This window comes from Cnephaeus nilssonii, assembly GCF_951640355.1.
Source record: "Cnephaeus nilssonii genome assembly, chromosome: 18".
In the NCBI taxonomy this organism is placed as follows: Eukaryota; Metazoa; Chordata; class Mammalia; order Chiroptera; family Vespertilionidae; genus Cnephaeus; species Cnephaeus nilssonii.
In genome coordinates this window covers 730,294-754,998 of record NC_137089.1, presented here as the reverse complement: position 1 = coordinate 754,998, position 24,705 = coordinate 730,294, and the positions used below count along the sequence as shown (strand labels likewise).

General features: G+C 68.5%; 3 protein-coding genes across 5 annotated transcripts; all 3 read left to right on the top strand.

Annotated features, from left to right (window-relative positions):
* Positions 1-2,203, top strand: GPIHBP1 (glycosylphosphatidylinositol anchored high density lipoprotein binding protein 1; the record flags this gene model as incomplete). The annotated part of the gene is made up of 4 exons (XM_079796501.1): positions 1-112; positions 618-722; positions 1,763-1,876; positions 1,977-2,203. The coding sequence occupies exons 1-4, from the start codon at positions 61-63 to the stop codon at positions 2,201-2,203; spliced, it is 498 nt and encodes a 165-aa protein (XP_079652627.1). The 5' UTR covers positions 1-60.
* A 1,533-nt stretch (positions 2,204-3,736) lies between these two features.
* ZFP41 (ZFP41 zinc finger protein) lies at positions 3,737-8,904 on the top strand. 3 transcript variants are annotated; one of them, XM_079796627.1, is made up of 5 exons: positions 3,737-3,865; positions 5,213-5,343; positions 5,763-5,932; positions 6,807-6,968; positions 7,162-8,904. In XM_079796627.1, the coding sequence occupies exon 5, from the start codon at positions 7,292-7,294 to the stop codon at positions 7,865-7,867; it is 576 nt and encodes a 191-aa protein (XP_079652753.1). In that variant the 5' UTR covers positions 3,737-3,865; positions 5,213-5,343; positions 5,763-5,932; positions 6,807-6,968; positions 7,162-7,291; the 3' UTR covers positions 7,868-8,904. The 3 variants fall into 3 exon arrangements, with proteins under 3 accessions (XP_079652753.1, XP_079652754.1, XP_079652752.1); XM_079796626.1 differs by lacking the exon at positions 3,737-3,865 and having other exon boundaries at positions 4,272-5,343; XM_079796628.1 differs by lacking the exons at positions 3,737-3,865; positions 6,807-6,968 and having other exon boundaries at positions 4,271-5,343.
* A 925-nt stretch (positions 8,905-9,829) lies between these two features.
* LOC307114087 (uncharacterized protein) lies at positions 9,830-20,655 on the top strand. The gene is made up of 7 exons (XM_079796289.1): positions 9,830-10,223; positions 11,149-11,306; positions 12,126-12,242; positions 12,396-13,311; positions 15,620-15,704; positions 16,738-17,005; positions 17,568-20,655. Exons 2-7 carry the CDS (start codon positions 11,183-11,185, stop codon positions 18,596-18,598), a joined length of 2,541 nt encoding a protein of 846 aa, XP_079652415.1. The 5' UTR covers positions 9,830-10,223; positions 11,149-11,182; the 3' UTR covers positions 18,599-20,655.
* The last annotated feature ends 4,050 nt before the right edge of the window (positions 20,656-24,705 follow it).

Genomic DNA, 24,705 nt, shown 5'->3' with positions numbered 1-24,705 from the left:
CCAGCAGGACAGAGCGCAGATACGCGGCGTGCACAGACCCACGCAGACCACGGCCTCAGGATGAAGGCGCTCGCGGCCGTCCTGCTCGTCCTGCTGCTGTGCCAGCGGCCAGGTACTCAGCGAGAGGCCGATGCTGCAGCCAGGGGGTGCCACACCGTCCCCGCCCATGGGGACCCGCAGCCTGGGGACAAGACGGTGCTTGGGAAGGAGGGCATGAGGCCAGAGTCTGAGGCCGGAGGGAGGTGGAGGGGGCTGCCCTGGGCCCCCACAGTCTCCAAACCTCCCCAGCCCCAGCCCCAGCCCCAGCCAGTCCTGGGGGCACGGGCTCCCCTCCCTAAGCCCCAGACTTGGCCTCTCTGAAACACAAGCTTTGGGGTTTCCCCTCCAGCCTCAGTTTCCCCCTCTGTACAATGGGCAGGTGGGCAAGCCATCCTGGGGGGTGGGGCTGCTGTCCAGAGCCGGCCACAGCAGCTGGTGCTGTGAGGACGGTGCCCGGTCACACTCGGGGAGGTGAGCAGCCTGGGAGACGGGACGGGGTGCGCACAGGGCCGTCCCCCCCACCCCCAGCTGCGCCCTCTGCACCGAGGAGCGGAGGCTCACGGGGTCCCCGTGGCCAGGGAGAGGACAGACACAGGACGGGGCGGAGGACGAGGACCTGGGGCCGGAGGGCTACGATGATGACTACGAGGAGGAAGAGGAGGCCGAGGGTCCCGAGGACAGAGGTACCGCCCACTGACCCCGGCCGCGGGCATGTGCTCCTCACGCTTAGCCCTCCCTGTGGGCACCGGAGTCCAGGCCAGGTGGGGGCTGGAGTGATGGACAGACAGGCCCCCTGGGGACCTGCCTCCCAGCCAGGGGGTGCAGGGAAGGAGGGGAGCCTCATCAGCACCCTGACCGGGACTCTCGACTGCCCCCCACTGTAGGAGCCCAGCGGAGCCACTAGGGGGAGGGCAATGGTGCAGGGAGGGGGGTTGAGCAGGGATTCACCAAGCAGAGGGGTGCAGTGGGCCCAGGATGGAGCGGCCAGGGACACACAGACCCCAGTTGAGTCCCATCAGAAATACTGGAGCAGCCCTGGCCGGTGTGGCTCAATGGGTAGAGCATCGGCCTGTGGATCGAAGGGTCCCGGGTTCAGTTCCGGTCCAGGGCACATGCCTCCGTTGCAGGCTCCTCCCTGGCCCGGGCCCTGGTCAGGGCTCATGCAGGAGGCAACCCATCGATGTGTCTCTCTCACATCCATGTCTCTCTGTGTCTCCCTCTCCCTCCACTCTCCCTAACAGTCAGTGGGAAAACATCCTCAGGGGAGGATGAGCAACAACAACAAAGCCCAGGAGCCGCCTGGCCCGGGCGGGAGGGCAAGGTGGGGGGCCCGGGCCCGGGCTTGGGTGGGCTCCTGCAGGGAGCAGGGAGCCAGAGGGGCTCAGAGCAGAGCACGGAGCACAGAGGAGACCCCCCCAAGCCCTCACCCAGACGGCTGGGCCCCCCTCCTCTGGCCCACCCACGGGGGTAAAGCCGGGGGGCAGCGCCAGCATCCAGCCTGCGAGGCCCGGGACTCCCAGCACCGCGCCCCTACCCCCCAGCATGTCTGCCCCCCCACCCTCCCTGCATTCCCCGTGGCTCTGACACCCCAGGCCTCAGCCAGCGTGAGCTCGGAGGGGCCGGCTCTGCCTGGGACCAGCTGGGGGGCCTGGAGGGCAGAGGCTGCGGGAGAGCTGGGGGGGAGGGGTGGGGGCGGTGACCGAGGCTGAGCCCCTGTCCCCAGGGCTGCGGTGCTACACCTGCTCGTCCCTGCACAAGGGGGAGACGTGCCAGCAGACCCTGCGCTGCCCCCTCAGCCAGCGCTTCTGCAAGGCCATCATTTCGCGGTGGGACACTGGTGAGTGGCCACAGACACCCCAAGGCACACGGCCCGCCGAGGGCCTCCTCCCTGACCCCCCTCCAGCGTGATTCCCCCTTTCTCTGCCCGCCCCCTCCAGAATCGGCGCCTCTGACCACCTACTCAGGGTGGTGCACAGACTCCTGCAAGCCGGTGGCCAGGACGATTGAGGGGACGGAGATGACCATGAACTGCTGCCAGACCGCCCTGTGCAACTCCCCACCCTGGCAGGGCGGCGGGGCGAGCGGCCCCCAGGGCAGCCCCGCAACCGTGGCCGCCGCCCTCCTGCTCAGCCTGCTCCTGGGCTGCGGGGCCGTGGGGTCCTGAGTGGAGCGGGCCCTCCCCCTGCCTGCCAGCACCCTGCCCAGTATGGTCCTCTCCTGCCCCGGTTTTGGAGAATAAACTTGGAGGCCAGCACTGGCTCCTCCCAGCCCACCTACATTGCCTCAGTTTCCCTGTCTGCCCTCCTCTCCCTCTGCCTGTGCATGGAGGGCTGAGCAGGCCTCAGCCACTGGCTATGTGCCTGGGGAAGTCCACCTCTCCCCCCAGCTGCCTGCCTCCGTCAGCTCATCTGCCTCCCCTTCTGCGGGGGGGGGGGGGGGGGCTGCAAAGACTGGGGGGGGGCAAGAGTAATGACAGGACTGGAGAGGAGAAAGGGGGAGGCAGGGGTGAGCCAAGGCAGGACTTCCCCCACCCCCTCAGCCCGGTGGGTGCAGGTCCAGGGAGTGGGAGGGGGTGGGAGGAGCTGGAGGAGGGGCTGGAGCAGGCCTGTGGGCTCCTGAGCAGGGGAGCGGCAGTGGGAGGGCGTGGGGAGGAGCGCCCAGCCTGCCGGGGCCAAGGGTGGCCCTGGCCCTGGCCCTGGCCCTGTGGGCTCCCGTGTCTGCTCTGGCTGTGCTGACCTGTGTGCTGGCTGCTGCACATTTGGCCTTCTTTAAAAAAAATTTTTTTTAAGTTGATTTCAGAGAGGAAGGGAGCAGGAAAGAGAGATAGAAACAGCAATGGTGAGAGAGAATCCCACCCACCCCGTCTCGCCCCTGGGGAAGCAGGAAGCCAGCCCCAGGCCTCAGAGGGCTCTCACCAGCCCCTGCCCCAGCCCGGGGAAGGCCCTCCAGAGCGGGAGGCTGATGCCGGAAGCTTCCGGAGCCACGTGCCGTGGGTCAGGGCTCTGCCCGCAACTCAGATGCTGTTGGAGCTTCTCATCTGCCCTCGGTGTGACTGGGGGGCCCAGGGCCCTCCGGGCAATAAAGGGGCTGAGGGGGCCAGGGCTGAGATGGGACCAGGCCTCATTTCCTGGCTGCGACCTTGGCAGGCCGTTAGCCTCTGTGCTCAGGTCCCTGCTCTGACCTTGGGGCTGCCCTTGGCGGGGTCAGGCTCTGTGCTGTCCTCTGTGGGGCGTCCGTCTGTCCCTCTCCCCGGCCCTGCGTCAGCCCGCTGTCCCTGCTCCCTCAGTGACCCCTCCACTTGCCCCAAATGAGGAGGGCAGTGCCCGCCTTTGGGCGGAAGCACCCCTTCCCTGCCTCGCCACCCCCACCCTGAAACCAGCCCCTGAGGCCACGGCGGGGCCCTGTGTCCCCCACCCAGCCCTGGCACTGGGAGTCAGCTCAGGGGGGACACTGTGTTCCCTTCTTATCTGGGCCCAGCAGCCTCTGGGGCCCCCTGGGGAGCAGAGCCTCCTTAGGCACCCCTCCCATGCAGCTCCCATCCTCTCCAAAGACTCTGGGTCCCCGCCCCCCTCGCCCCCCTCAGATCCATTTTGTCCCGTGGGGCACCTGCCATTTTCGCTTGACCCACCCCACCCGTCTTGGCTTCTGCCAGCACAGGAAGCAGGTGGCCGCAGCGCACTTCCTGTCCTTGTTCTCGAGCTGGAGAAGGGGGTGAGGAGGAGGCAGGAGTCACCCCAAGCGGGACCTTCCTGAGGACAGAGACTGCCATGGCTGCCCCCCACGCTCCCTGACAGCTGTGACAGCGGGGTCTGCAGGGACAGGACAGGTCAGCGTCCCCACGGCCAGCAGGAACTTCCCGGAGCAGAGGGGTGACCTCAGGCCTGTGCACCTCGCAGGACCCCTGACTCAGGGCGGATCCCACCGGGGGCGGCGCTCAGCACCCAGCTGACGCAGGGAGGCGCCACCGGGAGGAGCGCGCCCCTGGGACCAGGGCTGGGTCTCCGGCCTTGGAGAATGGGGGGGTGGGGAGAGGCGGGGCGGGGGCGGGGAAGTGGGGAGAGGGTTGGAGCAACGTGAGAAAAGGCTTCACGCGTGGTCCCCGCTCTTAATCGCCGTCCATTATTCCTGCCCGAGATGGGCGGGGTGCAGGGGTGCGTGATGGAGTGCGGGAGAGAGTGCGGGGACACAGAGGGAAGGAAGGGGCGCAGGGGTGCAAGAGGGGGGCTCAGGGCGAGGGACGGGCCAGCGGCACCCGACGGCAGTGGGAGGAGCCGGCTGGGGGGCGGAGCCCTCCGCGACGCACCACAGAGAGGCCGGGAGCCTCGCCTCCTAGAGCGGCACCGGAAGGGGCGGGCCCAGCGGCGGGCGCTTCCGGCAGGCGCCGTGGCCCGGCTGCGGGGCTGCGCTGCCACCGAGGGCTGTCTCCGAGCCGTGGGTCTGCGGCCGGGCTCGGCGAGGGTGGCCTCCTTCCCTGCCCGCCTTCAGCCAGGGGCTCCCGGGCCCCTCCGAAGGGGTGTGGACCCCGGACACGGGCCTCCACGCCTGGGCTCCCGGCGCCGCGGGCGGAGGGCGAGGCTGCGCGAGGACCAGCTCCGCGCGGATCGAGGTGACGGCGTCGCCCGCGCGGCTGGCGAGGCTCTGCCGTCGGCGGGGCGCTGCCCTGTTGGGGCCTCCCGCGTCGGCCTCGGCTCGGCCGCAGCAGCTGGGGCCCCAAGCGGTGCCCGTTTGCCCCGTTGTCACAGCCGCTGGGACGCGGTCTCTCCCTGAGACCCAGGCCCCCGCGGCGGGGGGCGGGGCTGCGGTGAGCGAGGTTCCCGGGAGCCCGGAGCCGCTGGCTCCGAGGGGCGCGGTCCCGGGAGCAGCACAGGGACCCCGAAGCTGCACAGCAGGTGCCAGCGCCCTCGCCCAGCCGGCAGTGGGGCCGAGGCGTGCGTGTCCCTGTGGCGGTCCCTCTGTCTGCAGGCCTGGTCGTCCCCGTGCTGAGCATCGCTGTGTCCCCGGGGTGCACCGCACGCAGAGGAAGCCGGGAGGAAACCCGGTCTCTGCGTGAGGCGCCCGCCAGCCGGAGCCGGGCCGCCGGTGTCCTGAGCACCGAGCAGCGCCCGCCCTAGACCGGAACTAGGGGCTCGGGGATGAAAAGGACACGACCCTGCCCTCCACCCGCGCCCCACAGAGACACGGCCGCTTCCGTGTGGAGAGCGGCCAGAATCCTCAGAGCGGAGCCACGCAGGCCCCCGGCAGCAGGTGTGGAGCCCCGGAGGGGTCTGGACCGAGAAGGACCGAGGGGCATGGACATGAGCCGAGGTGAGTTTGCACCGGCCCTGGAGGCCTCCCAGCCGATTGCGCTTTCCTATTGGTTCTCGGTTTTCACTAAATCGAGGCCCCAGCCTTGAGCTGCAGCTGGTGGAGTGGGGCTGAGATCCCCGTCCCTGCCCAGCGGAGACGCCCCTTCTCTCTGCGTGCTCCCCGGAGCCCAGACCACCGCCCTTCACCCCCACCGCTTGCTCCCCCCTGCTGCCCCCTCGGAGTCAGGTGTATCTGCACTTTTCCTCTAGAAGAAACCAGATGCTCAGGCTCTTGCCACGCTGGGAAGGCCATGTGGTCATTGAACGCATTGTGTCCGCGTGCTAGAGAAGGGGGAGGCCCAGGTGTCGCCTTTTGACCTAACAGAGAATTCAGAGTATTTACCTTCCAACATTTGCCGCTTGGAATATTGTCCCTAGAGCACCGCCGTTTGGGGTGAGACCGCCTGCCAGGATGCTGGGCCCTTGCAGACAAGGTTAATCCGCACCGCCACCAGACGCCTCAGCTCGGAGCGCCGCCTGCAGCGATGGATTGAGGACTCGGAGCCGCTGGGCGGGGCCCAGAGGACAGGGCTGCCTCCACATCTTGGGTAGTTACTCTCAGGAGCGTCACAGAGCTTGAGTGTGTGAAGGCTCGATGCTGGAATCCCGTCGATCGGGAAAGACAGATGAGGGAGCTTTTTTCTTTTTTAAGTTTTATTTGCAGAGAGGAAGGGAGAGGGAGAGAGAGATAGAAACATCCATGATGAGAGAGAATCATTGATCAGCTGCCTCCTGCACGCCCCCTACTGGGGATCGAGCCTGCAACCCAGGCATGTGCCCTGACCGGAATCGAACCCTGGACCCTTCAGTCTGCAGGCTGACGCTCTATCCACTGAGCCACACCGGCCGGGCTGGGATGCTTTAAGATGGAATGAGGGAGCAGCAATGCTGGATTTTCAGGCCCTGGGCTTGGCCCTCCATGGGAGAGCAGCTCGGGTGGCGTGCTGCCAGAAAAGGGGCTGCGCAGGGAGCAGCGAGCGGGCAGGCGTGGTTGGCGCAGGGACCTCTGAGAAGGGCCCTGGAGCAGAGCTCTGAATGGGGGAGGGGCCAGCCCACCAGTGCCCGCTCTCAGGGCCTGTTTCCGGAAGCAGCCAGGCACCGGGACAGGAAAGACGGGGCATGTTTGGGGACCTAAAGGAGGCTGGATGGATGGAGGGAGTGAGGGGTCGGCCATGAGGCGGGCCAGGGCGGAGGGGGCAGCAGTGTGGGGTGTGAGGGAAGCCCTGGGGGGTTCGGGCGCTGGCTGCTGTGTGGACTGGATCCGGAGGGAGGGGAGGGGAGGCCTGGGGCAGCCACCGGGGAGTCCACCCTGAGGTCATGCAGGTTGGAATCCAGGCCGAGGTGGTAGGAGGTGCCTTCCGGGAGGGCACGTGGCTCCTCCCCCTGTGGCTCCAAAGGCGCGTCCTCTGGCCCTGAATACAGGAAGTGAAGGTCCAGGAACTCCAGCGTGGGGTCCGCCAAGGAGGCGTGGCCCGTGGTGCCCAGCTCGGCACCTGACAGGTGTGGGGACCGTCTCCTGGCAGATTCCTGGGTTAGCAACTGAGCAGACGCCGCTGCTGTCTAGAGATGGGGGAGCCGGCCAGAGTGAGTGCCGGGGTTCTGGGGCCCGGGGTTCTGTTCGGTCGTGTCCCGTGGAGATGCTGTTAGGTGGTCAGGTGGCCACGCGTGAGCAGTCCCCGTGGCCCCTCCCCCTTCCCGCACTCCCTCGCCCTCAGGCTCCTGTGCGCTCGCCTTGGTGCTCAGCCCCGCAGGGTCGCCATCACTCCTTCTGTTGCAGGTCTGCGGGAAAGTGCCGAGTGCTCAGGCAGGGCCCTCTGAGGAAGGTTCCAGAGAAAGGCCTTTGTGAGGCCGGAGGACTGCGCCCGCCTTTCTCCCCCTCACGGCTGCCTCATCCTGGGCGCAGAGACATGGAGAAGCCGACAGGCGGGAAGAGGAAGACACAGATGGAGGGGTGCGCTGCCAAGGACGAGCCGGCGCCCGCGGGGAGGGGGCCCCGCAGGAGAGCCCGTCTGGCCGAGAAGCACAGCAGGGAGCCCGGCCTGAGCCCCGAGGACGAGGCCCACATCTTTGACGCCTTCGATGCTTCCTTTAAAGACGACTTCCAGGGGGTTCCCGTGTTCGTCCCTTTTCAGAGGAAGAAGCCCTGCGAGTGCGGGGAGTGTGGGCGCCTCTTCAAGCACAGGACGGACCTGGTCCGCCACGAGCGCGTGCACAGCGGGGAGAAGCCCTTCGGCTGCGGCCAGTGCGGGAAGGCCTTCCGCCACAGCTCCGACGTCACCAAGCACCGGCGGGTCCACACCGGCGAGAAGCCCTTCACGTGCGGCCAGTGCGGGAAGGCCTTCAACTGCGGCTCGAATCTCCTCAAACATCAGAAGACGCACACCGGAGAGAAGCCCTACGAATGCAAGGACTGTGGGAAGGCCTTCGCCTACAGCTCCTGCCTCATTCGCCACCGGAAGCGGCACCCCAGGAAGAAGCCCTGAGCGGGAGCTGTCCGCTCAGCACCGCCCGCTGCCGCCCTGCTGTGGTGTCCACTCGCCTGTGGCCGCTCACCTGCTCCTTTGAGGTCGTTGGCCACTGGGTGCCGAGCCCGTGGCCCCGAGCCCAAGGGCAGTGCTTCGGCTGGCTGCGGTCAGGGCCCTCTCGGGCTAGAGCACCAGCCCTTCAACCAGCCCCTGTGTGTCCTCCCGGCCGGCCGGCGTCCCAGATAAGCTGCCCGACTCACCCCGATGGGCCACGTGGCACGCAGCTCCTCAGGCCTGAGTGCTGCCCCGGATGTGACGGCATCTGTGGTCCAGCTGCACCGGCCACACAGACCCCAGCCACCTGCTGGGTGAACTGCAGGGCGGCCTCCTGTGACCAGGGTCCCGTCGGGATCCAGGTTGGCCAGGGGGGCAGGGCTGGTGCTGCTGCCCAAACTCCCCTGCGGACCCTGCAGACCTGGTTTCTGAGGCCTGACGTCACCGCCCCTCCGGGCGAGCACCCAGGGTGCCTCAGCTCCAGTGCATGCCTGGTCTTGGCACTGGGGTGCCGCGTGGGTTACATGCACTGCTCCACGTGTGCCCGGTGTCCCTGCAGCCTTGCCCACACGGCATCCTGGTTCTCTGTTCCGTGTCTGTGCCTCTTGGTGTCTGTTTCCTGGCGGGCTTGTGCCCTCGGTGATTGGCCTCTCCTTCCGTCCCCTGGGGAGAGGACCGAGCCCACGGACCCCGGGCTCAAGGTGGCCGTGGCCGTACGCGCGCTCACACACGGCTCGTGGCCTTGGGCTGTGGTGGTGCTTCCCACTGTTGATTTATCGTCAGAAATTTAACCCTAATAGTCAGAGTGGCTGACTGTTACTTTGTGGTCCCTTCACACCCTCGGAGGGCATCCTCTGCTTCCCGTGGCCGCCTGTGGCCTAGCGTCCACCTGGTCTCCCTACCGCACTGGTTCCTGGTTCCTCCACTGCCCGGCACTCGGCATGATGCCTCCTGTCCTGGGCTGTTGGCACCTGTTTTCCGGCAATAAACATCTGTCCTGACCCCTTCCCTGTGTTCTGTTGACCTCAGCAGCTTGGGGGTGCAACTAGGATTCCCCAGGGAGCCACCGTCGCCCCCCCCGCCCCCAGAAGCTGGCCTGGGCCGGCACGGCCAGAGACCCAGCTGGTTGCTGCCTTCCGTGGGTGTCTCGGGAGGCAGCCTCACATTAGCCAAACCCCTAAGAGCCAACACACATCAGAACAGGAACTTGCTAACTGGAGGGAGTGGCCCCTGCAGTGACAGGAACCGAGTCCCTCTGCAGGCGCCACCTTGTGGCCCTCCCTCCCTGGGAAACCCATGGGGGTGTCTGGGAGGCACCGGGCCAGCTTCCTGGGACCTGGGGCTCCCCGCTTCAGGTCCTACACCCTTGCTCACTCTGCCTGCCTTAGAGCAGGAGAGGCGAGTCTGCTTCCCAGAAGGGATCCCGGACAATGTCTAGGGATATTTGCTTTTGTCAAAACTGACAGGTGGGGGCAGGGAAGCTGCTGGGATCCCACAGGGCGACCCAGAGGTCAGGGGAGCTGTCCGCAGAAACCTGAGCACTTGCTTGATGAGATGCCATTCAAGCGGAGAAGCCTGGCAGGTCCAGAGGACAGGGCTGGTGACCCCGAACGTGGGGCAGAGGCGGGGGAGAGGGGAACCCCGCGATTGGCTAAGTCTCCGCAAGGAGTAACCAGAACCCCCAGGCCCTGTCCCCTCAGGGTGACATAGGGTGGCCGGGCAAGGAGAGGCGGGATAGACAGAAAAAGGGAACTGGTGAGGGTCAGGCCTGCCGCCCTTGTCCACTCAGCCCGGAACAAGCTATGTGTGCGCTTCCATCACAAGCTCTGGGGCCACCGAGGCGGCAGTCCTCCAGGCGCCCAGAGCGGCCGGAAGTGCGCGCGGCCGGGGCGGGGGGCGGGATCACTTCCGGTCTGCTCCGGCGCGGCGGCCACCCGGGGCTGGAAGGTGAGTGGGCACCTGGAGGGGGCGGGGACGGGTGCGGCGGCTACGGGGGCGCCCGGCTCGGCCTGCGCTCGCACGTTGTCCCGGCGAATCCGGCCCCGTAGCCGCCGCCGCCGCGTGACCTTGACCCCGGCCTCGGGGGGCGCGGGTGGTCGCCCCAGAGCGGAGCGGAGGCCTCCGCCGGGTGGCGGCGCACTGGCCCCTGGCGACCGCCGTGTCTGTTTGCGGGCGCCGCCCCATGCGCCCGGAGCCCGAGGAACGGGAGCCGTCAGGCCCGCTTTGCAGATGGTAAACTGAGGCTGAGAAGTCCCCGGTCCGAAGTCCGCGGCCAGCGAGTGTGAGCACCTGACCCGGCCGGGCAGGCTGCTCTCTGCAGGCAAGCGTCCCCCCCCCCCCCCCCGCCCCAAGTCGGGCCTTCCCCCCGGGGCACGGGCTCCGCTGGGAAGAGGGGGCGGAGGAAGGTTTGCTCCTGGGCCGGCGGCGTGGACCCTGCGCTCACTGTGCCCGTGTCCCTGTGGGCGTCCCGCGTGACAGCCAGGGTTGGGCCGAGCCTGCTCCGTCCCAGATGAGCCCCAGGACCTTAACCGAGCACTTCAGGTGACCTGGGGGGTTGAGGACCTGCACCCAGATCTCGTGACTGCAGCCCCGCCTTGTGTCCACCCACCTGGCTGCCCGAGACCCTTCCCATTGCTAGGGCTGAGGCTGCCGGAGGCTGACCCAGGAGGTCGGAGCCCTGCCGGGACCCCCACTGGGGCCTCCCGCTTCCTCCGTGCAGCTGCTGTCGGCCACCACCGCAGAGTGCGCATCGACTGTCCTTCCCGTGTCCCGCCTCCCCCCCTCCCCCGCTAAGGAATCCTGCTTCATCGCACTAGCCGGCCTTGCTCACCAGATTCAAGGAAAGTGTCTTTGACCCCAAAAGAGGCTGAGCGCCATGGGCAGGGCCGGGAGGTACCTCCTGCAGCCCCCGGGGCCCTGCGGGTCTGAGGAGGGCTTTTTGGGGGAAAGTCTCAGTGAGATTCAGCCTAGAATGTTCATGCTCCAGGAGACAAGGTTCCGTTTCCGACCTCGACCTCCCCCAGGCCAGCGGCCCCCTGAGGCAGTGCAGGTTCCTCTGGGAGAAACAGCCGTGCTTTGTTCTGTGGGTGTGTGTGTGGGGGGGAGACACACCCGGCCATTCGGGGGACAGCTTTCGGATCTGTTTGTGCTGATGACGTGGAACAACGTCCCTGGGATCCCCCCCCCCCCCCCCCGCATGCCTATCCCTCTCACCCGCTCATCCTGTCGTGCTCTTCATTCCCCAGGTCCGGGTGTGCACACCTCCATCAGGCCGGGGCGATGGCAGCCCTGGGGGACAGGCAGGAGCCCCCTCGCATCCCGCCCCCTGTCAGTCTGGAGCCACCAGGGACGCCTAGAACCCCCCACCAGGAGGCGCCGCTTCACTTCCACGGCCGCCAACACGGTACTCACCCGGCTCGCCGACCCTGTGGGTGGGACCCAGGCAGCTTCCTGTGCTGGGCTCCCGCACCCGCAGGTCCCGTGGGGACCCAGGCAGCGTTGGCTGAGCGGGGCCAGCGTTGTGAGCAGTGGTTCCTGGGGACAGTCCCCCGGGCCTGTTTCTTTTGGGAGGGGCGTCAGGGGCAAAAAGAACAGCATCCTCCATGCCTGGGTCTTAGATGGAAGCGAGTCCCGCATCTCGCTCCCCAAAACGGTGCCCAGAATTCTGGGCCAGCTGGTGTGGGCGGGCCCAGGGGCCTAGCCCCGCCCCCTCACCCCCGCAGGGTCTGAGTTGTGCAGATGTGGAAGGAGCCAGCGCGGAGGGTGCCCCTGGGCCCGGCTCCTGCTCAGAGGGACCGTCCACGCCCACGTCCCCAGGAGGCCTCGCCGCGGACACAAATACGCCGAGGTCCGCGGGGCAGCGGCTGTGCTGAGTGCCAGGCTCTGGGCGGGTCGGAAGCCCGGGGCAGGCCTCTCAGGGCACTCGCAGATGAGAAAGGTTGGGGTGGCCTGATGTCACCCAAGGTCACTGCAGGACCGGAACCTGAGTTCCGAGCAGCGCCCTGGGCTGGGCTGGCAGGAGCCTCCTGGCCCTGCTCGGCTCTGGTGCACCCGGAGGGCCCTCCACGCACCGGGCAGGCCATGGGGGGGGTGCTTTGGGAGGCAAGGGGGTGTGCTGTGTGTTGGGGGTCATGACCTAGGAGCAGGTGGCATCCTGAAAGCTGCTGAGAGAGCCCTGGACTGGAGAGGTGGGGAGATGAGCCCAGCCCCCCTGTACCCCCAGGCTCCCGCGGCCACAGCCCTGAGGTGCTCTCGCAGCCCCGGTGGGAGAAGGATCTGGTGGGCCTGCATGTCCAAGACGTGGAGGAGGTCCAGGTGGGCAGGGACGCCTGCTGGCCAGGTGAGAGCGGAAGCTGCCCGCCAGCCGCGTGCCCGGCTCTGCTTCCCGCAGTCTGTGGCGCCCCTGTCCGCTGGGTCCCCAGCGGCATAGCCGGGCCCAGGGGCGGGTGGGTGCGTGGGCGGGTGCCAAACACCTCTTGGCTCCTTGTTTCAGATTCCGAGTCGGAGCCCGAGCAGGCGCTAAGGTCTCCCTGCCCGCCGGACCCTGCAGACGGGGCGGACCAGGGCGGGGCGCTGAGGGCCCTGCTGAGGGGCCTCCCCCGCAGACCCACGTGTGCGGACAGCTTTGCGCAGGCGCCCGGCCTGGAGCAGCCGGCGGGCCAGCCGCCAGGGCCCAGGTCCTGCTCCCCGAAGAGGGGCGCCGGCCGCAGGACGCTCGTGCCGCAGGGCGCCTTTGGGACCGAGGGCGGCCCAGAGCTGGGGGACTCAGGCCTCGGCCAGGACTCAGGCCTCGGGGGGCGGCAGGGCCCGCGGAGCGGGAGGCCGCACCGGTGCGAGGCCTGCGGCAAGAGCTTCAGGTACCAGTCGCTGCTGCTGAAGCACCAGCGCATCCACACGGGCGAGAAGCCCTACGCCTGCCACGAGTGCGGCAAGCGCTTCCGCGGCTGGTCCGGCTTCATCCAGCACCACCGCCTGCACACGGGCGAGCGGCCCTACGAGTGCGGCCAGTGCGGCCGCGCCTTCAGCCACAGCTCGCACTTCACGCAGCACCTGCGCGTGCACAACGGCGAGAAGCCCTACGAGTGCGGCGAGTGCGGCCAGGCCTTCAGCCAGAGCTCCAACCTGGCGCGGCACCGGCGGCTGCACACGGGCGAGCGGCCGTACGCCTGCGGCCAGTGCGGCAAGGCCTTCGTCTGGAGCTCCGTGCTCATCGAGCACCAGCGCATCCACACGGGCGAGAAGCCCTACGAGTGCGGCGCCTGCGGCAAGGCCTTCCGCGGCCGCTCGCACTTCTTCCGGCACCTGCGGACGCACACGGGCGAGAGGCCCTTCGCCTGCGGCGCCTGCGGCAAGGCCTTCGGCCAGAGCTCCCAGCTCATCCAGCACCAGCGCGTGCACTCGCGCGAGTAGCGGCCCAGCCGGGCCTCCAGCGGCAGGGGCAGGGGGGCTGCAGCCTTCCCTCCTTCCCAGCTGGCACCGCACACGCGCAGGTAGCGACCCGAATAAATTCCTTTTAATTGACGGAAATCGGAGCTGCTCCTGCCTGGGCGAGGCCGTGGGGCGGCTTCTTGTCCCCGAAGGGCCTGTCTCGGGGGAGAAGGGACCAAGCCTGGAGGGGTCATGACTTACCCGGAGCCACACCCAGGTGGTCAGGCACCACAGGGCGGGTGTTCGCAGGCACAGACACCCCAGGGTGCGGGGAGGGCAGCTGGCGAAGCCCCGTCCTGGGCACGGTGAGGCAGTGCCCTCCTCGCGCAGCCAGCCCCGGCGTGCTCTGCTGGCCTCTGGCCCCGCCCCCCGCCCCCCCAAGGGGCCCGGGTGCTCCCTGTGAACAGGTGTCCCCTCTTCAGGTCAGCCATGTCCGCCTTGTGGCAATGAGTCTCCCAGCGCGTGCCCACTCCTGCCCTGCCGCTTCCTGCTGGAGGGCGGCACCCCCACCCCGACTGCAACTCGGAGCGGAGCCTCCTGCTGGGACCCGGTCCATGGGGCCCCTCACCTGGCCGCACTCAGGACATCGAGCGCTTTGGGCTTCCCCACCCTGCACCCCACGGAGCGAGAGCCGCCCAGGGGAGAGGCCTGGAGGCCGGCTCTCTGGACATCAGCTTCAGGGGCCAGAGCACCTCCTCACCTCCATGCGGATGCTGGGGTCAGAGGCACCAGGAATTCAGTCCCTTAGGCCCGGAGAGAGGGGGACGTGACTGTCCGCCTTCCCTCACCCCCTCTCCCAGTGCAGCCTGGCCATGCCTCACGGGCAGCGGGGGTCAGTGTGTGACGGGGGGTCACCCTGCCGCCTCAGCGCCCAGGCTGGGCTCCATGTCCACACCACGGCCGGTCTGGCGGCCCCTTCTCTCTCAGGGACAGGAGGCTTCCAGGCCGGAGAACTTTGGGGGGCTGTGGTCTAGAAAGGGGACCTGGCCTGTGTTCTCCTGGAGAAACTTCTGGGCCTCGTGCAGGCTGTGGCTGACACGGTCTCGGAGACGTGGGCGCAGCTCAGGGTGCGGTCCTGCGGGCCTCGCCCACCAGCCGAGTCCGAGCGACGTGGCTGGGAGACGCTAAGACCTGCCCTGCAGCTGCCCGGCCCCCAGGAAGTCCGGGGCTTCCCCCCGGGGTGCGCAGACCTGTCTGCCCCAGCCCCACCCTCGTTCCCGCTGTAGCCCTTCCCGACACCGGGCGCCCGTCTGCCCTGGTGGTTGGAGGCCTCCTGTGGGTCCCAGCTCATCCTGGGGGGCCAGCCCGTCCCATCACCTGGGAGCTCCCCAGGCCCCACGCAGGGAGACGGACTCTGGGACCGCAGTGAGCCGCCAGCCCGGATTCACTCCCAGCGGTGGGGACGGTGAGCCAGGTGTGGGGCCTTCCGGTCCCATCCAGCCCCTCACAGCCCGGTCCTGCCCTGCCCCTGCCCAGACCGCCCGCTCGGGGCAGAACTGCGGGCGCTGGTGCGGAACCCGCCCTTTCACCCCTGCTCGCTCCCAGCTCTGCCCTCTGGCCGTCACCGCCGGCTGCCCGGCCAGGAGCGGCCTCGGGAGGCAGCGGCCGAGCCCAGGCCCCTCCCGCGCCCTCCGTCCTTTCTGAGCCCTCGGCTCCGCCAGCGGGTCGCAGGAGACGTGCCTTAGCCGCCAGCCGTGTCTCCCCAAACCCCCCGGACTTCGACTCCCGGGACCCCCACCACCACCACCACCACCACAGGGGTGTCCTGGAGGCCTGAGTGGGGTGCTCCTCGCTTGTTCCCTCCCAGAGTCTCGGCCTGGCGGGCAGCCTCTCAGGCCATCGCCCGCCCGCCCAGCACTTCGGACAGCGCCAGGCGCGCGCCCAGCCGCCCTGAGGCTCTCCGGTCCCGATCCGGTCTCCCCGGCGGTCCTCCCACCCGTTCCCCGGGCCGTCCCCAGCCGCTGCCCGGTTGGTTCTCCATCGGGTCCGGTGGGCGCAGGTTGAGCCCAGCAGGGCGCCTTCCCGGTGGCACGGCGGGAGAAGAGCGGGCTGGCCGGGATGTGGAGGACGCAGGCGGGACCGTCCGCCGGGTGCGGGTGGAGTGCCTGTGGGCGGGGCCACCGGGAGGCCACGGGGATGGGGGAACCCATTTCTGCTCGTAGGTCACCCCTGTGAAGTGTTTCTGCGCATGTTTTGTATGACTTGGTACAAACAAGGCGGTGTGGTGGGTGTGGCCCCGGCGCCCCCTTCTCCACTAGCGCCGGTCTCCTTCATGTGCTCCCTGCGCAGTCAGCTCCGCCACCAAACCCGGGCCTACTTCCCCCACCTCCTTCCCCCCTGCCCCTGGCCGGACGGCGGAGCCCAGGGGGAGGCGGTAGGGCTGCCTCAGGCAGGGGCTGGGGTGCGGAGGCTGGCAGGGTCCCGGAGTCTGAACTCCGGCGGGGGCAGGAGGGCGGGCGGGGTTGCCATGAAGTTGGTTGGACAACAGCTATGGAGGGACCTAGCACTCGAACTGGGAACCTCCTTTAAGACTCGGCGGGAGGCTCAGTAGTTGAGCAGGAACCAAGGTCGCTGGTTCGATTCCTGGTCAGAGCACATGCCCCGGTTGCCAATCCCAGTAGGGGGCCTGCAGGAGGTAGCCAATCAATGATACTTCTGTCTCCCTATCCTCCCTTCCTCTCTCTCTAAAATCAATAAAATCATTAAAAAAAAAACACACAAAAAACTCAAAGGGAGGTCAGCGTTGGGCACGTGGCCCGCCTGCCCAGCAGCCTCCTCCCAGATAACTGAGCGCAGACTTCTCTTGCGGCCTAGAGCGTCGCCGGAAGTTTCCGCGCCACGGCCTCTAGGGCAGCTAAGTGCACAGGTCTCCGTAAGCCTAGAGCGTCGCCGGAAGTGTCGCGCTGCAGCCTCCAGGGTAGCCGAGCGCAGGCCTCTGTCGGCCTAGAGAGTCGCCGCAAGTACCAGCGCCGTGGCCCCTAGGGCAGCTGAAAGCACACTTCTTCGGCATCCTAGAGCGTCGCCGGAAGTGCTCGCGCCGCGGTCTCCTTGGCAGCCAAGCTTTTTTTTTCTTCCTTTCTTTCCCGCGGCCTAGAGCGTCGCAGGAAGTGCCTGCGTCGCGTCCTCCCGGGCAGCCGAGTGCACAGTCCTCCCGCAGCCTAGAGAGTCGCCGAAGGGTCCCGTCGCGGTTGAAGGGGCCTGAGTCGCTCCGGGCTGGCAGCGGGGACTGCAGGTGAGTGGCGGCGGGCGGGGTCGGGGGCGGCTGACGCGAGGCCGGGGCGCAGGGCCGCGTGTCCGTCCTGGGTTCTCGCGGAGAAAGAGCCGCACGTCCGCTGCGAAGAGTGGAAGCGGGAGACGGCGCTGCGGCTGGGGCCCAATGACGGCCGCCAGGGGTCGCTGCGCCCCAGGTGCTCCGTGGGTCACCGGTCCGTTCTTGTGGGGAAAGTGCAGAACCGCGGGGTCCTGGTGTGACGCCGGAGGCGCCGTTCCCGTGTAGACGGACCGGGGTCCCAGTGTCGGGAGTCGCTGTGGCTTCGGGGCCTTGGCAGGTCGGCGCGTGGCGGGGGCCCGGGAGCCCCTCGCTCTCCCGTCACTTCCCTCCTTCCTTTGCCCGAGCAGGTGTCCCCACTCCGGGAGCGTCTGCAGGGAGAGCCGCCCTGATGGACTCCCGCGCAGGTGAGGGGGCAGCCCGGCCCGGAGGAGTGGGGGGCTGGCCTGGACTAGGGGGCGGGACATGTCAGGAGCCAGGGCTCCCCGAGTCCGACCGCAGGACCTCGTTAAGTAGCCACGGGGGCTGTGGCCAGACCGGTGGCTCCCCCACCCCGCAGGCTGCCTCTCGCTGGTGCTGATGTGGGAGCTGGGCCCTCTGCGCGGAGCAGGCCTGGGGGTGAAGGGCGGTGCTGTCAGGGAGTCCAGGGTCAGAGTGATAAGGGGGAACCAGGACACGAGCTGTCAGGGCCGGGTCCCCGCCTCCCAGCACCTCTGCCCCGCGTCCCCGGCGGCTGGCGGAGCGGGCACAGCAGCGCCGGGCCTGTCCCCTCGGCTCCTGGAGTCCCCCAGTCCCTCCGCCCTTCCTGGCCCCACGGAGTCCGGGGAGGGGGAGCTGGCGGGACCCACGTGGGCGTCTGGTGCCTCTGACTGTCCTGTTGCTCCTGGCCTGCGTAGGCCACCTCGCGCTCACTTGCGTAATTAATCGTTTCTCAGGCCTAACACGGTGCCTCCCGCCCCTCTTTTCCAGCTTCCCCCCCACAGGCGCCAGGTGGTGGCCGGGCTGCTGAGCAGGCGGCTTCGGGAGAAGGGGAGCGCCGCGGAGAGAAGGCGCCGGGCCTGTGCCTGGGGCCTCCCCCGGCGTGGGGGCTCCCGGGCCGCCGTGGGAATGCGGACACTGGAGGGGGCCCCAGGGAGGCCCCGCGGGGACCAGCTGGTTCTGAGAAAACCGGGGGGCAGGGCGGCCAGGAGGACGGCGCGTCCGGGTCAGGCGTCGTCCTGAACTCGGGCCCCGGGACCAGGCGGCCGTATCGGTGCGGCGCCTGCGAGCGGAGCTTCCGGTGCTACTCGGACGCCGTCAAACATCGGAGCATCCACTGCGGGGAGAAGCCCTATGCCTGCGGCGACTGCGGGAAAGCCTTCATCCACAGCTCGCACGTGGTCCGGCACCAGCGCGTGCACAGCGGGGAGCGGCCCTACGCGTGCGGGGAGTGCGGGAAAGCCTTCAGCCAGAGCTTCAACCTCGTGCGGCACCAGCGCGTGCACACGGGAGAGAGACCCTACGAGTGCGCCGAGTGCGGCCGCACCTTCAGCCAGAGGTCCGACGCCGAGAAGCACCGGCGAATCCACACGGGGGAGAGGCTGTACGAGTGCGGGGCGTGCGGGAAGGCCTTCGTCCACGGCTCCAACGCCGCCCGGCACCGGAGGACGCACCACGGCGAGAGCCCCTACGCCTGCCGGGAGTGCGGCCAGGCCTTCAGCCAGAGCGCCAACCTCCTCCAGCACCAGCGGGTGCACACGGGCGAGAAGCCCTTCGCCTGCCAGGAGTGCGGGCGCGCCTTCAGCCGCAGCGCCTTCCTCCGGGAGCACCGGCGCATCCACACCGGCGAGAAGCCCTACGCGTGCGGCGAGTGCGGCCGCGCCTTCCGGGCCCTGTCGGGCTTCTTCCGGCACCAGCGGGTGCACACGGGCGAGAAGCCCTTCCGCTGCACCGAGTGCGGCCGCGCCTTCCGCCTGAGCTTCCACCTCATCCAGCACCAGAGGGTCCACAGCCGGGAGTGACGGGCTGACGTGTGAACGGACGCCGCTCTCCCGGGGACGGACGGACACGGGCGCTGACAGCAGCTGTTGTTTTCACAGCCCAGGTGTCTCCTGGGGGGACTCACACAGGAAGCCCGTCGGCCTCCGGCCTCCGTGACCGCCCATCGGCGCCCCACCCCCCCCAGCCGTGAGCTCCCTGCGGTCACGTGTCCCCGCTGTCCTGGGGTTTACACTCAGAGTCCCACAGGGGCTTGTGCTTTATTCATGGACGTCAGAGAGGGAGGGAGAGGGAGAGACGGGAACATCAGTGATGAGAGGGACTCACGGGTTGGCTGCCTCCTGCTCGTCCCACACGGGGTGGAGCCCACAGTTCAGGCCTGTGCCCTGACCGCGAATCGAACCCTGACCTCCTGCGCGGGTGGCCGGGCTCTGCTCGCCGGGAGCTTCCCGTGGGCAGCAGCGTACGCACTCGAGGGCCTCACGGGTTGGAAGCACGGGCTGCAGGTGTAGCTGGGGGGCGCCTGCCTGTGGTCGGGCCTCGGCCGGGAGCCATCTGGGGTCCTGCTCCCGGGTCTGCTTCGCAGGAGGCCCCTCAGCCAAGGCCTCCGCCCAACGGCCGAGGGGTGGCCCCGGGCGAGGGCGAGGGCCGCCCGCAGAGGCCGAGAGGGTCAGGGGCGCCGCACACCTGGTGCCGAAGGGGAGGCTGCGAAGACCGTGACGGGGTTTTGTTTGTTAATCGTCGCCTTTTAGAGAGCGGGAATCGAGGAGGGGCGAGCCCAGAACCCGGGTACATGCCCTCGACCTGGGATTGACCCAAGACTTTGATTCGAGGGCCGACGCTAACCACTGAGCACACAGGCCAGGGCATGAGCAGCTTCCACGTCTCGTTATTATATTGGCTTGAGAGAGAGAGACATCGATTTGCTGTTCCACTTATTTCCTTGGTTGGTTCTGGCGTGTGCCCTGACCCATTGGACCTGCAGCTCCGTGCTAGGGCGGGGACGGCGCCCTAACCAGCGGAGCCTCAGTGTGACCGGCTTTAATGTCCCCCCATCCGCCCAGAGCCATGGCGGTCTGCTCCGCCCCACAGCACCTCCCACCCCCCCAGGGACCTCCCTCCCCCCAGGCACCTCCCTCCCCCCCAGGCACCGGTTCCCGTGGCTGCTGCTCTCGGCTTTCGTGGTCAGACGGATAAACTGGAAGGAAAAACTGTCCCCAGTGTAGGACTGTAAGAACCTCCCCCCGCAGCTCCCGGGGCTGTGGGCAGGGGACCCGGCCAGAGGGGACGTCCCTCCCGGCCTGCGTGTCGGGATGGTCCCAGGCCTCCCGTGGCCCCGAGGGACCGTCCCCTGCGCCTGCCCGTCCCAGGAGAGCCTCGCCTGCCCTCGGGGGCCGCTCGCTGAGCCCAGGGGGACTCCCTCCATCAGGCAGCCCCTCCCACCCCAGGACCACGAGGAGGGGCGCCCGGCTGTGGGCACTGAGCCGCCCTGGGAACTGAGCGCGGGCAGGCCCCCCCGGCCCCTGTCCCCTCTGCTCTGGGGGCGCAGTGTCTGAGGGGCTCCCGCCCAGCGAGGGGACGGCGGGTGGCTCAGGCCTCGGCACAGTCAGGCCCTCCCTGCGCTGCCTGACCCGCCCTCTGGGGGGCTCCACAGGAACCCTGAGCCACAGCGGGAGGCACCTGCGGGGGGTGGGAGGCAGGGCGCTGTGATGGGGACCTTTTGTGTGACAGCAAACGCCTAGGGCAAAACATTTCACCCTCGCCCCGGCGTCGACCTATGACCCAGGAGGTCACAGTTCCATTCCCGGTCGGGGCACAGGCCCGGGTTGCGGGCTCCATCCCCAGTGAGGGGCCTGCAGGAGGCAGCCGGTCAGTGATTCTCTCTCATCATTGATGTTTCTCTCTCTTCCTCTCCCTTCCTCTCTGACACCAATAAAAACGTTTAAGAAAAAACATTTCGCCCTAGAAATGCCCGTTTTGCGCTCATAGTGAGCCACACGGTGAGGCAGGAGCCCACTGAGAATTCAAAGTCCTCGCCGGCCGAGCCGCGCCAGCGAGCTCCTCCCTCTGCGTCTTGATCTCCACGGGCACCCGGACCTCTTGCACCTGCGGGGAGGCCGGGACCCCGGACAGTGCGGGGGGGGGGGGGGGGCTGCTCCCCAGGCAACAGCTCCGAGTGGAGGCCCGGGGCGCACACGGGTCAGTGGCCCCGTCACGGAAGGCCCCGGGCGACCACGGCACAGGGACAGCTGGTCACGCACCAGGCGACGCTGATTGGTGTCCAGGTAGGTGAGCCGGGAGGTGCCCGGGGCCACCTGCTTGCTCTGCCCCCCTCCCCCCGCCGGGCGGTGGTCTGGGTGCTCAGCCGCGGCTCCCGCAGGGAGCTGGGACAGGGCGCCAGGCCGGCGCAGGGCGGCTCCCGAGAGCGCGGAAGGCCCGCAGCCGGAGCCTGGCAGGGCCCTCGGGACACTCACCTCTTGGACCTGCTGTCCCCGCCCCCCGACCTGAGGCCCCCCCTCCCCCCCTCCTGGGCCTCCGCCCCCCCCTCCCCTCCTCCTGGGCCTCGCCCCCGCTGCTGCTGCACTGGCTCTGCAGAGGCAGAGGGCCTGTGGGCGACTCCTGTCCCCCGGCTCCACCCAGGGACCCCCCCGGGCTGTGACCTCAGCTGCAGGGCTTCCCTGTGGACAGACGGAGGGGGGCCCACCCGTTCTCACAGCGACGGCCCCTGGAGTCATTTCTCAGCCGCGGACCCGTTTCCACTGATTCTGAGAGAGAAGAGGAGGGACCGGCTGCCCCGCACGACCCGACCCGGACCGACCGCAGCCCGCGCCCCGGGCCAGGGCGCTCCTCTCGGAAGCCCAGACGCAGGCCGAGCGGAGCAGGGGCACCGCCTCGGGGGGCACGTGGCCCAGAGCGCCCGGCGCGCCCGCTGCCCCCTCTCTCCTGCTCCAACGCTTCCTTTGCCACGACGCCGCCGCCCCGGGAACTCATGGTCCAGAGTGCGATCGACACCTCGGCTCCCGTGGTCCCTGCGGCAAAGTGACAGCGAAGGCCTCCCACAGAGCCCCGCGCAGGCCCCACGACCTGCAGCCCCCTCGCCTCCTGGCCCTGTGGGGTCCCACGTGGCCCAGACGTGTCCCCTGGGCCGGGCCTCGGCGGGTGAGGAGGGCGCGGGCACAGCGCGGAAGCTGGACGGTGACGGAGACTCAATGCGGCCGCCGCCTTCTGTTTGGCTGTAAGATTCCAGGGACGTTTCACCACAAAAACCCCCATTTCTGCACCTGAGCGCCCGGCAGCCTGAGCTGTGGGCCTGGGCACCCGGCACCTGCTGAGAAGGGACCCACGGCTCACAGCGCGGCCAGCGGGGCTCAGGGGCTGAGCGTTGACCTAGGAACCAGGAGGTCACTCACGGTCAGGGCACAGGGCGTGCAGGAAGCAGCCGATCCATGATTCACTCTCATCGTGCATGTTTCTCTCTCTCTCTCTCCCTCTCTGAAATCAATAAAAATATATTTTTTAAAAGAAACCCTATTTGACGCAGCGCTGCTCAGACCCCGATTCCGAAACGTCCATTCCAGCCACGAGAGCGCAGGCACCACGCCTGTCACCATGCCTGTCACCACGCCTGTTCACCACGCCTGTCACCACGCCTCTCACCACGCCTGTCACCACGCCTCTCATCACGCCTGTCACCACGCCTCTCATCACGCCTGTCACCACGCCTGTCACCATGCCTCTCACCACGCCTGTCACCACGCCTCTCACCACGCCTGTCACCACGCCTGTCACCACGCCTGTTCACCACGCCTGTCACCACGCCTCTCATCACGCCTCTCACCACGCCTGTCACCACGCCTGTTCACCACGCCTGTCACCACGCCTGTCACCACGCCTCTCATCACGCCTCTCACCACGCCTCTCACCACGCCTCTCACCACACCTCTCACCACCACGCCTCTCACCACGCCTGTCACCACACCTCTCACCACGCCTCTCACCACGCCTCTCACCACACCTCTCACCACACCTCTCACCACGCCTCTCACCACGCCTCTCACCACACCTCTCACCACACCTCTCATCACGCCTCTCACCACACCTCTCACCACGCCTCTCACCACACCTCTCACCACACCTCTCACCACACCTCTCACCACGCCTCTCACCACACCTCTCACCACCACGCCTCTCACCACGCCTCTCACCACACCTCTCATCACGCCTCTCACCACACCTCTCACCACGCCTCTCACCACACCTCTCACCACGCCTCTCACCACACCTCTCACCACACCTCTCACCACGCCTGTCACCACAGGAGCCACGGCTGGTGTCCGTGGCACCAAGTTTTTCAGGAGCAGAACCTGCCAGCTTTCCCTCAGGTCTTTGTTCTCGGCACAAAGGAAGCCGTTCACACCGACACCGAGGCTGCGAGGAGGGGAGCGGGAGGCGGCAGGGGGGCCTCACGCTGTGCAGGACCCTTTCCAGCCACTTTTGGTTCTGTTCTTGGAAAAGGATGTGGTTACCTTGATGGTTAGCAGGTTTACGAAGGTCCCACAAGATCACTTATTTAGCACCCAACAAGCCCCAAGGAGGACAGAGCGGGGATGGGGAACGGGGCACTGGCCTCCCACCCATCGCGCTCCCACGAATGTGCGGACCCGCTTCCTGCCCGCGACGGCCGCTCCGGTCACCGGGGACCCTGCCGTCCCGGGCTCTGGGCTCCTGCACAGGGAAGCCAGCGCCGGCTAGCACAGGCGGCGGGTCCCGGTTCCACCGCGAAGGCCAGACTCGGAGAAAAGGGGGTTCGGCCACTGAGCCACGCTGGGGGCCTCCATTGCGTTTTAGGGGTGGCCCTCAATGGTTAGGGCGGCGGGCAGGCCGCGGGGCGCTCCGGGCCTCTGTCCAGGGGGAGATGGCAGGGAGGGTGCGGCTGAGGATCGGGGGGGGGGGGGGGGGGGGCAGGAGCGGAGCCTGGCAGGGGGCGGGGCTGCCTCTGACCCTGAAGCCCTGCACGGACGGGAATCCCCTGCGGGCCCCTCGGGGCCATGGGGCCGTGAGGTCCCTGCCCCCTGACCTCACCTTCCTGCCCCCAGACCGCACCCTGTGGGGCTGCATAAGTCCCAGCGCCTCTGCGTGAGGTTAGGACAGAGGCCATCCGGCCTCCGACCAACGGACGGAGGTAAACGGCTGCTCTCCTGGTCGGCGAGTGACGGGTGCAGCCGCTGTCAGGTGAGGCTCCGAGGAGGCAGCTCATCCCCCGTGGCGCCCGGTTCACGCCCGGGAGGCGGAACCCATTTGTTCAGAGCGCCCCGGGGCCATCCATCAGCGCTGCTTAAACCGCCGACGCCAGTGCCGGGCCGCGTTCCGCTTGCCCCGAGATTAAAGACGAGTCACACGCGGAAGACGGAGCGGCTGCGCGGGAGGAATAATGCCCCTTCGTGCTCGGCAAATGAACTGCCTTTTTCTGACGATAAAACTCCGAGGCCGCTGTCTCCGGGCGATTCGGGGAGCCCTGCTTCCTGGGCCGGCGGGGCAGGGGCAGTCACTTTGGGGGTCACACCCGCCGGACACGGGGGCCACGGGGGCAGCAGTGACGGCAGCGTCACCCCCCCCCCATGAGATCAGGGCCCCCTTTCCGCTCAGGCCACAGGGACGAGCCCCGGGCTGAGTCTCCCTTGGACGGGCCACAGGCTACGCTGGCAGGATGCCCGCCCAGCCCTCGCCCCTGCACCTGCGCAAACCCGGCCCGGCCCTGGCCCTCCGAGCAGCCACACAGCCTGCCCACCAGGAAGCCCCGCCCGGGCCTTGGTCCCCCCCTCCCCCTCCGGGGCCTCCAGCCTCCCTCCCGGGCCTCCAGCCTCCCCCTCTGGGGCCTCCAGCCTCCCTCCCGGGCCTCCAGCCTCCCTCCGGGGCCTCCAGCCTCCCTCCCGGGCCTCCAGCCTCCCTCCGGGGCCTCCAGCCTCCTTCCGGGGCCTCCAGCCTCCCTCCGGGGCCTCCAGCCTCCCTCCCGGGCCTCCAGCCTCCCTCCGGGGCCTCCAGCCTCCCTCCCGGGCCTCCAGCCTCCCTCCGGGGCCTCCAGCCTCCCTCCGGGCCACGCTCAGGGGGGGCCTTGCTCCGGGTCACCAAC

Coding starts and splice junctions, on each gene's coding strand:
- ZFP41 (XM_079796627.1), top strand. CDS start 7,292: ATGGAGAAGCCGACAGGCGGGAAGAGGAAGACACAGATGGAGGGGTGC.
- LOC307114087 (XM_079796289.1), top strand. CDS start 11,183: ATGGCAGCCCTGGGGGACAGGCAGGAGCCCCCTCGCATCCCGCCCCCT. Junction 11,307..12,125: donor CTTCCACGGCCGCCAACACG/GTACTCACCCGG, acceptor CTGTACCCCCAG/GCTCCCGCGGCCACAGCCCT. Junction 12,243..12,395: donor CAGGGACGCCTGCTGGCCAG/GTGAGAGCGGAA, acceptor TCCTTGTTTCAG/ATTCCGAGTCGGAGCCCGAG.